At 38.6% G+C, this 14,900-nt stretch overlaps 1 protein-coding gene across 2 annotated transcripts in view; it reads right to left on the bottom strand.

Moving 5' to 3' along the window:
* Positions 1-1,031: 1,031 nt before the first annotated feature.
* Positions 1,032-14,900, bottom strand: part of ipmkb (inositol polyphosphate multikinase b) — a 77,804-nt gene continuing 63,935 nt past the window's right edge. For both annotated transcript variants that reach the window (XM_048608750.1, XM_048608751.1), the window contains one exon: positions 1,032-6,594. In XM_048608750.1, coding sequence (XP_048464707.1) covers positions 5,963-6,594 — 632 coding nt within the window. In that variant the 3' untranslated portion in view covers positions 1,032-5,962. The remainder of the gene's footprint in view (positions 6,595-14,900) is intronic.

The raw sequence follows: 14,900 nt of genomic DNA, 5'->3' as shown, positions 1-14,900 counted from the left end.
TCGGGGCAATTTTTTTTCCCACATAGAATGGTGTGGAATGAACTTTCAGAGGAAGTGGTGGATGCGGGCACAGTTACAACATTTAAAAGACATTCAGTTAAGTACATGAATAAGAAATGTTTGGAGGGATATGGGCCAAGTGCAGGAACTAGTTTAACTGGATCATGGTCAGCATGGACAGGTTGGGCTGAAGAGTCTGTTTCCATGCTGTACGACTCTAAAGTGGCAAAATAAATGCAAATTGTTGCTGTTGAGAGCTGATCAGTTAAAATTTCAGACTGTAATGGACAACTCCCTGCGTATTTTCGGCCCACCTTGGTAGTACTTGTACTCTTAAAGAACTGCACACTTATTTTCCCCTAGGCTAAGTGTTTCTGGTACTCAGTCCACTGACAATGCGAAAGCATAAGCTGCAATCCAAAGCATTTTCAAGCGATCAAAATGTAACCTTTTCAGACCTTTGCAGACTTATTTTTAAATTCAAACTTAACAATAGGATCAATGAACTGCGGCTTTCACAACATTAAAATGGTCTTCTAAGCTAGGATCTGACTGACACATATTTTCTAATACATTACAATGTCACAAAATCCAAAAGGCTGAACTGGTACTGTGACAGAAAAGGTCAGTAGCAAATCAATATAAAGTTGGAAGTCTTGCCTCACTTGTTTGAAAAACAAGTTGAGTGGGTTACGGTTGACTGATCAGGCAAAAATAAATTAAAATGCAGTTAGAAACATCAATGCTGCCTGACATCCTGATACAGTTGCAAAAGATTCTGTCTTTGCTCAAGAAAATATTGAAGACTCACTTTGGCAGCACATTAACCAACAGTCGTGGTTACTTGTACACAGAGGACAAATAAAATCTCAGGTCTCAGCCATCTATCTCTTGACGTCCAGAAGCATTGCCCAATGTAGCACAAAAGCCCAAAAAAACTGAAATCAGGTCTGTATGACAATTCTCTTCAATTAACTCTCCCATTCTAGTCCCACCAACAATTCTCCAGTGCAAGACATGACAAACTCAAGTTTTGCATTATTTACGGAAAGTTTATTACTAATTCCATTTTTGCCAAATATACAGCCATGTGATTTATCTAAATATTTTCTCATATTAAATTACAAAAGTAAGCAATCTTCATCAGTTAGTACTTTTGATTCCTCTGTAAAACAAGTAGCACCCATTACATTCCACCTGTAGCAAAACAAGTTATGCATATAATTCATCACAAGGATAACAACTCATTTTATATTTGAAGATAGATAAGTCAGACTATAATGAGACACGTTATGGATGATCGATTATAAATAACCACAGTATATGAATGTGCACTTACTGCTTTTCTGATATTTTCATACCAATTCCAGCGTAATTTCCCATAATACTAAAGTGTCTGTGTGCTAGCTCAGTAACAAAAGGGGCACTATTCCCACTTGTACCCTTATAGGCTGCAACTAAAATTGTATTTTATCTAAAATTAAGAGAACACGCTTTCAAAATGCTCCTGTTAAAAGCAAGTCATGATTCATCCAAGAATGCTGCTGGAATATGAACATTTTATAAATTAACTAAATTAAGGTGACTGATAAATTTTGCATTAACTTGAACCAAATGGTGTGCAATGTTAGCTTATGCAGGAACTGATCTAATAGGAATGACAAGTCGATTGTGTTCAAATTTAATACCTAATCTAAATAGTCAAACCATTATAAAAGGATGCTGACTCATTAAAAAGGTAAATTAGGTTCATTTCATATGACAATAAATTTCTCACTTCATTGGGACTGCAGGGAGAACAACTTAAAACTTGGCTCTCAATCCCAAAGATCCCACCAAGGCTGCATACTGAATGTTGGGACTCAACGTTGATTTGAATCAAAACAATTTAAATTAACAATTGCGTTTCACAAACTCTCAGGTACATGACGGCAAACTTCCATTTGGAAGAAGTCAAGCTGAAATTAGATTGAGGTCTGGTGTATGCACTGTTCTCTATTTGATGCCATGCTTCACTACAAACGACAAGTGTGTGCTGATGCAAAAAGAGGCAACCCATCTTCACCTCACTCCACTTTCAGTATAATGAAATGTGAACAGTTTCAATCAGTCTAAAACCACCACTGTTAAAATGTCAAGTCTGTACTCGGTACTGATTTGGAACAACAAAAGACAAAACATACCGCACAGTTTACATGAAGCAGTGCAAACCTCATTGAACAGTGACTAATTTAATCAAGATTGAGCTGGTGAATATAGGGCCAATTGATAAACTTTTGGTTAGTTTCCAAGTAAAAGGGAAGAAATTTTAAGTATTGCGTAGATTAGTTATTTAAAATAAGCTCTGGAAGCTGTATTTTACATATACACACTGCATTATAGGTAACTTTCACCTCTATACAGAGTATTTTAAAAGGGGAAATTTACAAAACAGCATATATTATCAATTATCACAAAATAAGTTAATTTCTCAACAGCTCTGTAGCCTGAATATTGAATAATCCCATTTTGTTCACTAGACTTTATTTCATTGAGGGAAATGTCATTGCAACATATTAGGGTGCAAAACTTCTGCTGCTTTATCAACTGAAGGTCCTTTATGTCAAATGCAGAATTTCTGGTTCAGTGGAAGACCACGGGCAGGTTGCAACCGTAATTGCTCAAATATAATTTATTCCCAATGCCTTTCAGGGCAGTCGCAGAAGAAAATCAGCTCATAAACAGATGCCTTACCTATGACAGAAAAGTTTTGCATCATGAGGATTCTACTGCAATGATCCAATGTTTTTGACCTTGTAACAAAATGGCAGTTCATAGGATGTTTAAATGCTACAAGTTTTATTGAGTGAAAGAATACCTAAATGATTTCAGGTAATGCTTACTATCAAAATGTAGAACTTTAATGAAGTCTTAACAAGGAGTCACAAAACAATAATGGGCTTAACAATCTTTGCAAAAGCTTTTGAAAGAATTCAAATTTAATCTTGAGTTATGGAACCTGTATTCATGTAAAATAAATGCACCTTCAGTGATGAAGCAAATTCCAGCAATTGTTTGAAAGAATAACTTGTGACAGAATATTATATTGAAAAAATGAGAGGTTCCATTGTATAGATGGGTCACACCAAAATTTACAGTACAAACTGTGACAGAAAACAAACAAATCAAATCCAATTTAGTGACAATTGTGACTGCCTGCCAGCACTTGAATGCAGATTTCCTATGTTAACATAACTTACATTAAACAGTATGACCCTGAACAGCACACCACAAATAAATAGTGATATTACTCGCATAACAGACCTATTATGAGATGATATAAAGCGAGATTTGAAATCCTCAAATGAAAAGGAACATATTCCAAAAGATGAACCAGTACAACAGAATGCCCAATTCTAACAGCTGACACAGGCAAAGTCAACCATCTATTCAACCAGTCATTTCAGGAATGTTACACAAACAGCTGCAAATTCACAGGGAAATGAGACTCAATTTTGAATGATTGTAATTGGAAGTGTTAAATAAATGTTGTGGCCAGCACAATTACCAAATTTAAAAATCTCGAAGCAACTAAATTAGTAAATTTTGTCTCTTTATACATTAGAAGTGAAAGGTATTTTTATAGGTTTTCTTTAAACTGCCCATTATAGATGCCCAGAGAGTTCAAACAGATCACATCTTCATGACTCACCAAGCTCTAGTCAAGGTTGCAATCAGCAAAAGACCTGATGCTTAACCCCAACACCACGGGCAAACTTGTTAGAACTGTACAAGTACAATTCAGTCTTACGGAAAGAAATAAGATTTGTAGAACTGATGAAATTAAGCAAATGGAATGGACAGCAACAAAAAACATGCAAACTAAAGCCTGCTGATACTCCCAATGCCAACTGTTATTCAGCAGCATTTTTTTTCTTAGAATCTAATTGATTAGGTGAAAGGAAATCTTGTTCCGTTTAAAAATGAAGCCATTTCTGTTTGTCTCTCATAATGCACATAGATGCTAAGAGGACAGACAACTTTGACTTGTGACCAAGTAGAAAACAATCAAGCCCAAATCACCCTCAAGTTTTGAGGAATAAAATAGGTAAATCTTTTGTTTTAAAGTCTTCACAAATAGTCAGTAGTACTGAAGGACAGAATATTTAGCAGGGGCTATGAGGAATGTACAGCTGCATAATGTAAACTTCTCATTAACAAACATACAAAAAAGCATAGTTTACAATTAAAAAATATTTCAGAATTAACTTTTGTTTTTTAGAAAAAGCATACATTATTTGGTCAATACATTTAAAATGACAAACAATCTTTACATGTATTATTCACTTGTACTACTAATTACTACTGTGCCACATTTCCTGTCACAACATTCGTCTGCTGAACCCTGACAAAGTAAGTGATAGCAATGTGGAGATAATTTAAAACGCTATCAAAATACCAAAGTACACCGATTTGTGCAAATGTAAACTGTAATGAATGGAACCCAATATTCTGAAATCTAGTGCATTTTTAAGAACTGCAAAAATTATTTTAGTTTTAGTGCTTGCATGGTTTTTTTTTCCAAATACACAACTTGACTAGTTTTGAGCATTTGGCCTTTCTTTAAAACAAAAGGAAAAACTTGTCACAGAGTTCCACCAAACAAACGTAAATCGTGAAAATTAAATCGGTTACACAACTAGCAAAGACAGGGGTCATCTTACTGGAGTCACAGGTCAGTTATGGGGGGCATAAATATACTGTACAACTGCAGTTGCTGGTTCACTCAGCATTCTAATAGTGAAGGCTACAATACCAGTGGTCATTGATCAGAGAAGTTAGTGTTCAAGTAATGAATATTCTTAGACTGGTGGTTGGGTCCAACACAGCAACAATTTTTAATGCGCTGTCTTATAAAGGCAAACCCAAACATCAGCCTAGAGGAAAGTGAAAGAAAATCAAATCATAACTTGTGAAACTTGGTGCTCAAAAGTTAATTTTGGAAATAACAACACAATAGATCACTAGTAATAAATGACCAAATGAAACATGTGAACAAGTCAAAGTGTGTGCATTTTAAAAGTAGCCCAATGTTAGGAGAAATTACAAGAATCTAGTTGAATATTTCGTTCAGAGATGCAAGTTGAACTACAAAGGCAAGAAGATGAATGGACTTTGTCAAAACATATTTTGTTTCCTCCTCTCTCAGCTCAACTTCTGCAGATGTCAGCGTACTTAAAAATTGAAGGAAAGAAGTTGTAAAAAGATAATACGCATATTTTGTTCTACCCTGTGGAAAGTCTTAACCTGCAGGAGCCCAGGTGACTTGATGCTCGTGCATTAACTTACATTACATTGATAACATAACAAGCTATTGCAAGACTGAAATTCTCCAGGAATACTAGCTGAATCCATGAAAACAAAGATGCAATTGACAATTTCTATTTTACATAATTGGGACCAAACTTTCCATATGAATCACTGTAACACAACTGTTTTAAAAAAGGCAAATAAAAACACATCTCCAGAAAAGTGGCAGCAACATCCCCAAAACAATCTTAAGTCTGACTAACCTGGTCTTCATTGAAGATAGCATTAGTCCATAGGCACAAGTTCCATGCCTAGGATTGGCAGGCAGTTGGTTACATATCTTAAAAACCAATTACCATCATTGAAGTCTGTGGGTTTGTTGCAAACAGTGGGAGCTCATGAATTTCCTTGTCAGCAGTTGCTAAGTGTCAGCTGCCCTCTGTAGGTTTTTGGAACTGTTTCAGTGGCTGTCAATGATGAGTTGGTAAATTTTCCTGAGCTATTATAAATATTAGATCAATCACCAGAAGTACCGTACAATGAAAAGCACATACAATACACCTGGAATCACATTTGAAACACAAAATTAAGCATCAGAGCTTGTGCAGAAATCAATAAAATTGCTCCTCATTTATTTCCTTGCTCCCAATACACCCATCAAAAAACAAAAATATTAATCATCCAACATATTTCGTAACACACTGATTAAATGTTTTAGCCCATAAATGTACTCCTCATCTTTTGTGTTGCTAGGGAACACATGTGCAAAGTCTATCATTCTTACATCAACCTCTGGAGGCTCCTGAAACATGCTGGAGGTATGCATCAAATCCTTCTCCAATTGTTTTATTTCATTGCCATTTGGCTGTCCAGGTGAAATGAGAGTTAAGCATTTGCATATGCTGTGGTCTTGTTCTGCATTCTTCAATTGCAGTGGGACCATGCTTTGATGTGCTCTGAAACATCCCTTCCTGTGAAGTGCGTACATATTGGAAAGGCTCTGACCAACTGAAGCTTCCACCATTCTGTTCTCACTAGAGTTCATGACATGTACATTATTGTTGTGTTCCACTACTTCACCAGTTCGCTTTGTTCCCTTTGGTGCTGCTAGTTTATGGGGTGTATCTCCGACACCCATCGCTGTCAGCTGAGGCGATCCCTCATAAACAAACAGTAAAGAGCTTGCATAGAAACAGAGCTTATTTTGATTCTCAAACCACTGCAGTATCCTTTCAATCTCTCGAATACTTGAGGCAACAGCGTCCTTCCTCAAACAGCTTCCATCGTGGAAGAATCTTGATAGACCTGAGAAAGATTGGCAAAATTAAATTCAAGTGAGAAACACAATTCCATTCCTATTCTTACTATTAATACTAAAGGGGGAAAACAATGTTTCTCTCCAGAACAGCATTGATGATATTGTTGAAGCAGGCAAGTAGAATAGCAGATCAGCTACATGCGTATTGGGAGGTTTTATGCAAAGTAGAAACCCTTGCATTTATTGAGCACCTTTTACAACCACAGAACCTCCCAACGTGCTTTTTAACAATTAAGTAGTTTTGCAATTTGGGAAATGTGGTAGCCATTAGGTAGAATGTCCCATGAACAACAATGCAATAATGAACAGATAATCTGTTTAGTACTATTGATCAAGGGATAAATATTTGACAGGACATTGGGCAGAACTCTTCTACTCTTCTTCAAATAATGCTATGCAATGTTTACGTCGAGTTGAGGGGTGGCAGGAAGGGCCTTGGTCTAACATCTCATCTGAAGAACGCTACCTCCAAAGGTGCAGCACTCCTTTAGGACTGCACTGTAGTGTTGGCCTACACTACTTCCTCAAGTCTCTGGGCTGAGATTTAACCTGCAACCTTCTCACTCACATGAGAATGACAGAACCACAGTTGACACTGCCTAGACTCCTAAGAATAGACAACATAACCGGGTAGTATAACTACACGGTTCATGCACATTGACTTGGTCCATTTGAGAAGTGTCTGGACACAACTGATCTCTTTCAAAGCATCTGTATAGAAAAAGTGAGATGAAATTTGCTGCTGTATGGAACTGACAGACCATCCCATCAATCCTAATACATACCACTCCGAGTTGCCACATACAACACATTAAAAACGTTTGCTCACATTACAGTTCATAGTCAATATTTCATAAACTAAACAGTCAGCCTTTATAACCATCCACATTAACAGTGTGATTTTTAAGTTCGAAACAGCATTTATTGATGACACTTAAACATGCATGTAAAGATTTATCACCAGAAAAAGATATTAAATTCACAGTCTATATATATTTAATTGCTCCATTTCACCAGAGAGACTAACTCTTACCAATTCTTTTTACAGTTTATAGATTGTGTGCTAAATACTTGAATTCTAGAACAAAAAGTTTCAATTTCTGCAATTAAAAAGTTACTGAATGCAATGGGAAATTTCCTAAAACAGTCAAACCACTTGAACTCACTACAAAAGCTAAGATAAGCACGAAGTTAAACATCTTCCCCTCAGGAAGTGTGCACCATGTTATACCAAAATAAAGGCACTTTTTCATATGCAGGATTTCACATCAGTTCAATAAGGGAAATGGTATTTTTATGGTTGAACATAGAACAGTACAGGTGCTTCGGCCCACAATGTTGTGCCAACGTATTATCCTACTAAGATCAATCTACCCTGCATACCCTACATTTTACTATCCTCCATGTGCCTATCCAAGAGTTGCTTAAAAGTCTCTAAAGTATCTGACTCCACTACCACTACCGGCAGCGCATTCCACACACACACCACTCTGTGTGAAGAACCTACCTCTGACATTTCCCCTATACCTTCCTCCAATCACCTTAAAATTATGCCCCCTAGTAATAGTCATTTCCGCCCTGGGAAAATGTCTCTGACTATCCACTCTATCTATGACTCTCATCATCTTGTACACCTCTATCAAATTTCTCTGCATTTGTTTATGGCCACCACTGTCAGTGAATCTGTTGTGAAGCTCATGAGTACCATTTGGCTTCTTAGACTGCAACATCACGAAGTGATACGGTCCATCCTGCCTGTATCAGCTTATTGGTAAGTGTTTGCTTTTTGCCCATATCCCTGTTTTTTTTATTCAAATCAACTATTTGTCAAATTCCTTTTACAAAGTTATTACTGAATCAGTTTCAACCACTCTTTCAGGCAGTACATTCCAGACCACATCAATTCATTGCACATGAATGTTTCTTCATGATACTTTTGGTTCTTTGGTCAAAAAGCTTAATTTTGTGTCTGGTTATGGTGTCTGCCATTTTAAATGAAGTCAACGAGAATAAACTGTCAAAACTGATCCATTTTCTTGAACATTTCCATCAAATTTGTCTCTTAAATATCACAATTTGAAGAACTTCCTCTGTGCTGTAGACCTCTATGGCTATGTGTTGTGGGCACAGTGAGTACTGTCAACCATAGAATTCTAGAACTTTAACCAAGTAATACTCAAGGAGTGACAAAATGTTTCAAATTAGGATGTTATAAGAGTTGTAGGAGAACTTGCCTTTGTCCTGTGGTGTTAGTGTCACAGGATTAGAAGGTACTGCTAAAGAAGTTTGACACCTGACAATGTTTCTTGCCAATTATCAGCTCGAAGCTGTGTGTTGTCCAGATCTTGCTACATGAAGACAGTGACTGTTAATAATCTAAGGAGCTGTGAATGAAACTGCACAATCATGAGCAAACATCCCCAATTCACACTTTATGGTGGTAGAAGGCCACTGAAGCAGCAGCTGAAGATTGGCCTAATACAGTACAATGAGCAATCAGGTAGTGCTTATCTCCATATTCCCACAAGGAGAAAAATGACACCAAAGTTACAGCAGCTGCATGATTAAAGATATTGAGCTGAAATTATGATACAAATAGATTTATTTTCAAAATATAAAGGTTCAGTGATTTAGAGACAGATCACTTAAGGAGTGAGAACAATCTCTATACAATTGAGATCATATTGGGCCTGAAGGCACACAAGGAAGATCAAGACAGGCATTCATAAAACTGTTGTTATCCTCCACAACTACATGGTATACTGAAATGTTTTATAGTACTAATGGATTTAATACCCATGTTTGTTTTCATTCTCAGGATGCCAGTGAGTGTAGCAAGGCTACATTTATTGCTCATTCCTAGATGTCCTGTCAGGTTGCTGGAGGGCGCGACTTCAGTTAACCACAGTGTGGGATCAGTCACGTAAGATTAGATGAGGCAGGAGGCAATGTTTCCTGCAGAATGTTACTGGGTTGCTGCATTTTTATTAATATCCAGCATTATTCCGGGACAACTTCACAAATGTCCAAACATGGCGTTCAGTTTCGCAAATTGACATAGTAGGGTTTGGACTCATTTCCTGGAGGCTGTTACACAAGTAACACAAGCTGAGAAGTAAACAAGAAACCAGCTACGGTCAGTAGTGCCAACCAAAAGTGGAAGGATGTAACCAGGTAGGAAAGGGCAAGATTCCTCTGATTTCTTTAGATGATCAAATGACTTGGATTGCTTCTGCTGAAACACTTTCAGGATGCTCCATGCTTGTGATAATTCTTATTTTTATTATTCATTCACGGGATGAGGGCACCAGTGCCTGGGCCAGCATTTATTCCCCAATTGCTCAGACAACAGTTAAGAGTCAACCACATTGCTGTGGATCTGGAATCACACGTAGGCCAGACCAGGTAAGGATGGCAGTTTCCTTCCCACATTAGCAAACAGGTAGGTTTTTCCAACAATCAACAATAGTTTTGTGGTCCTCATCAAACTCTTAATTCCGGATTTTTAAAATTGAATTCAACTTCCACCATCTGCCACAGCAGGACTTGAACTGAGGTTCCCAGAACATTACCTGGGTCCCTGGATTAACAGGCCAGCAATAATACCACTGGGCCATCGCCTCCCCTAATTAGCAAATAGCTGATCCAAATTTATTGTAGCAACAGTGAAAGAACATTAATATAGTTCCAGTTCACAGTTCCTAGCCTCTGACCTACCCTTCTGGCTGCATTCTTTATATGACTAGCCCAGTTCAGTTTCTGGTCAATGATAACTCCCAAGATGTTGTTAGTGGGGCATTTAGCAATAAACATCAAGGGACAATGGCTAGATTCTCCATTGTTGGAGGTGGTCATTGCCCGGAATGTTCTGTGGCATGAACATTATTTGCCACTTATCAGCCCAAATCTGGATATTGTCCAAGTCTTGCAGTGTATGGACACAGGCTGCTTCAGTACCTGAGGAGTTGTGAACAGTGTCAAACATTCTGCAATCATCAGAGAACATCTTCACTTCTGATCATATGATGGAGGGAAGGTCATTGATGAGGCAGCTTAAGATGGTTGGACCCATGGCGCTAACCTGAGGAACTCCTATAGTGATGGTCTGCTACTAATATACTAGACTTCAAAAAACCACAGCCATATTCCTTTGTGCTGGATATGATTCCAACCCAGTGACACTTCTCCCCGATTCTCAGTGACTCAAGTTTTGCCAGGGCACTTTGATGCCACATTTGGTCAAATGCTGTCTTCATGTCAAGGGCAGTCACTCTCGCCTCACCTCTGGAATTTTGATCATTTTTCCATGTTTGAACCAAGGTTCTAAAGAGGAGTTGAGTAGATCTAATCTGTTGATTGTAGGATCACTTAGTTCTGTCCACTGCATGCTGCTTCTGGTGTATGGCACACAAATACTCCTGTGTTGTAGGTTCACCAAATTGGCACCTCATTTTGTATGCCTGCTATTGCTCCAACGCATCCACTTCAGGCTGGTCTCATGACATGATGACAATGATGATAATCACTTCACCTGATGAAGGGGCAGCGCTGTAAAAGTTTGTGATTTCAAATAAACCTGTTGGACTATAACCTGGTGTCATGTGACTTTTGACCATGATGACAATGTTACAGGGATAGACACGAGTTTACTGATTGTGCTCAAATACAGTTGTCCTGCTACTGACGGTTCACAGCACCTCACGTTTCCCCAGTTTTGAGTTACTAGATCTGTTTGAAGTCTGCCCCATTTAGCAGTGGTGCTGTCACAACATGATGCTGGGATTCACAGTGAAGGTGGGACTTTGTTTGCACAATTACTGTGCAGTGGGCACTCCTAGCCAATGCCGTCATGGACAGACAAATCTGTGACACATAGATTGGTGAATACATGGCTAAGTAAGTTTATCTCTGCTGCAGATCCAGTCCAGCACTTAAGGCCTTTAAGATTAGACTAGCTCAGCCAGTATTGGTGCATTGCAGTCTCCTATCCAAAGCATATTCTGTGCTCTTGTCACTCTCAGTGCTTCCTCAAGTGGTGTTCAACATGGAAGAGTACTGATTCATCAACCAATCAGGGGGCAAGAGGTGATAATCAGGAAACGATTTCCTTGCCCATGTTTGATCTGATGCATTGAGACTCCATGGGGTCCAGAGTCAATGTTGAGGACTCCTAGGTAAACATCGTTCCAACTGTATACCACTGTGCCACCACCCCTGGTGCAGCTGTCCTGCCAGTAGCAGTTTGATACAACTGAGCAGTTTGTTAATCGATTTCAGATAGTATTCAATAATCAACCACATTACTATGGGTCTGGAGTCACAGGTAAGCCAGACCAAGTAACGACAGCAGAAGTTCTTTGCTATGTTCTATCCCTAGAAGGCACTGCAGAAGCTGAAAGGGAAATCTTATCATAAGTACTGCAATAGGAATTAGAACTGGAGGCCACTGTGCCTTAGTCAGTTACAATAGGTGTTCAGCATGGCACAATAATGTTAACTGTGGTTGAAGGCAGATCTCAAACTCGACAGCAATTGAAAATCGCCAAGACATACAAGCATAGATCCTCTGATTTTTTCTCTAATGACGAAGTAGTAGTACTAAATACCCAACATCCATCTACACACCTTCAACGTTTCTACATTGTGTTTAGAAAACTAAAAACAAAACCTAAAGTTGTATCCTGCAGGTTACCCATGACAACAGATGTGGGGCAGTTTTGTGCATTGTACTAGGTGACCTTACTCTAATTTGTTCAAGTCCAGAAGACCTTACTTGAATGCAGAGCAGGATATTGGTCCTGTGCATTGCCTAAAGCCCATCTGTTTCTCCCGGTGAGTGCACCTTAAAATAACGAGAACATTTTGACAGTAGCATTGTACAAAAGCACCAGGAGACTGAGTATTAATATGTTTCATTATAAAACTGCATGCCCTACTGAAAGCCTGGGATCCTGACTCTCCCAGCAATTCTGTACAACACGGAGTCCTCCTGAGTCCATGCCAGAAGCCATAACTCAAATATTGCTGCAGGGCATGGAATGATCCTTAATTAATTTGACATCTATTTCCAAACCTATTTCCATCTTAGAGAAGATCAAAGGGAGACTTAACAGATGTGTACAAAATTATGAGGGGATTTGATCAGAATAGATAGGATGAAACTGTTTCCACCGACAGTAAGTAACCAGAGGACAAAGATTTAAGATCATTAGCAAATGAACCAAAGACATCAAATAGATGTTTTTTGTTTTCCATAGATGACCTGGAATACACCATCAGAAAACAGATTCAAAAGTAACTCCAAAAGATAGCTAGATAAATACTTGAGAAGGAAAAAAAATTGTTATGGGAAAGAGCGTAGGAATTAAATAATTGGATAGCTTCTGCAAAAGCCAGTACAAATATGATAGACCAAATGTAGTGTAATTCATTTGCATGAGTGTGCTGTCAATGGATGTTAATTAAGAAGTCCTTACATTTACAATGTAATAAAATGTGCCAAGTCACTTTGCAGGAGCATTGTTACATAAAATTTCAGCAATTCACAGCTATTGAGGCACATGACCAAAAAGCTTGGTAAAACAGTTGAACTTTAAGGACATTGGGAAGTGAAACAGAGAGGTTTTGGATGGAATTCCAAAATTAGTGCCTAGGCAACCGAAGGTGCAGCTACGAATGGAGCATTTAAAATCAGGATGCACAAGGCACCAGAATTAGATTGGCACAAATATCTTGGAGTGTTTGTGCATGCGGCGGGGAGCGCTGTGGGAGATGACAGAAATAGCAACAGACGTGGTCATGGAGGGATTCAAAATCAAAGACGAGAATTCTAAAGTCAAGACACTGCAAGACTGAGTGCCAGCGCAGGTCACAGTGCTGAGAAAGCTTAGAACAGGATTTGGGGTGAATTAAAACACAGCCAGAGTTTTGGATGCCTTCATGTTTATGGAGGGCAACAAATTGGATGTCAACCAGAACTGCATTGGTCCAGTAACTCAGACGGTGTACAGGTGGACAGTGTTACTTTCTGCTAATTTTGCTATTTATAAATGTTTTCAACTACTATCTTAAATCATAGTTACCATGATCAGTAGATCAGAGAAAAAAACCTGTAGTATAATTCTCCATCCAAATTATGGCAAATGATCTCAATTTATTTCTTTTTGATTTGCTTTATTTCTACGAACTAACCCACTTTTTGCAGACTCGACTAATTAAAAAAAAAGTGGAGATCAATTAGCTGATATAATCTCCATGTGTCTCTCAATAGAAAAACTGCACATACAAGGTAGGTGTCCAAAATACGAAAAAGAATGGATATTGAGGTAATGTACATGGATGGGGACTGAACAACTGGCATCAAGTGACACAAGGATTCACAACACCAGACAATACAACCATTTTACTTTTAAATTCATTCATGGTATGCCGCTGTCATAGGTTGGGCCAGCATTTATTGCCAACCCCTGGTACCTTCTTGAACTGCTGCAAACCATCTGGTGTAGATATATCCACAATGCTGTTACAGATAGAGTTCCAGGATTTTGACGGAGTGAGACTGAAGGAATGGCAAAATATTTCTAAGTCAGGATGGTGAATAGCTTGGAGGGGAACTTGCAGGCAGTGGTATTCTCTATATTTGCTCTATTTGTCCTTGTCCTTCTAAATGGTGAAGGTCATAGATTTGGAAGGTACTGTCTGAGGAGGCTCAGGGAATTTCTGCACCGCATCATGTAGATAGTACACATTGCTGCTAGTGGTGGAGGCAGCGAATGCTTGTCGAAGTGTTTCCAATCAAATGATCTGTTTTGTCTTGGATGGTATCAAACTTCTTGAGTATTGGTGGAGCTGAACACCAGGCAAATGAGGAGTATTCCATCACACTTTTGACTTGTGTGTTCTAGATAGTAGACAAGCAAGTGAACACTTGTAGGATTCCTAGCCTCTGACATGTTCTTGACGTACAGTAGTTATATGACTAATCTAGTTCAGTTTCTGGTGAATATTAACCCCCAGGGTGGGGGAATTCAGCGATAGCAATGGTATTGAATGTCAAGGAGTGATAGCCAGATTCTCTCATGTTGGAGATAGTCATTGCCTCGCACGTGTAAGATGTGAATGTTACTTGCCACTCGCTAGCCCAAACCTGAAAGGCGACTTGCCTTTATTTAGACATTAACTGCTTCAGATATATGTGGAATCGTGAATGGTGCTGGCCATTGTGCAAACATCAGTAAATATCCCCTTTGCTGATCTTCTGATGGAGGGAACATCATTAATGAAATGATTGGAC

Source organism: Rhincodon typus, chromosome 20, assembly GCF_021869965.1.
Source record: "Rhincodon typus isolate 14 chromosome 20, sRhiTyp1.1, whole genome shotgun sequence".
NCBI classification, from domain to species: Eukaryota; Metazoa; Chordata; class Chondrichthyes; order Orectolobiformes; family Rhincodontidae; genus Rhincodon; species Rhincodon typus.
Note: the sequence above shows the minus strand (reverse complement) of the source record. Positions and strands in the feature narration are given on the sequence as shown.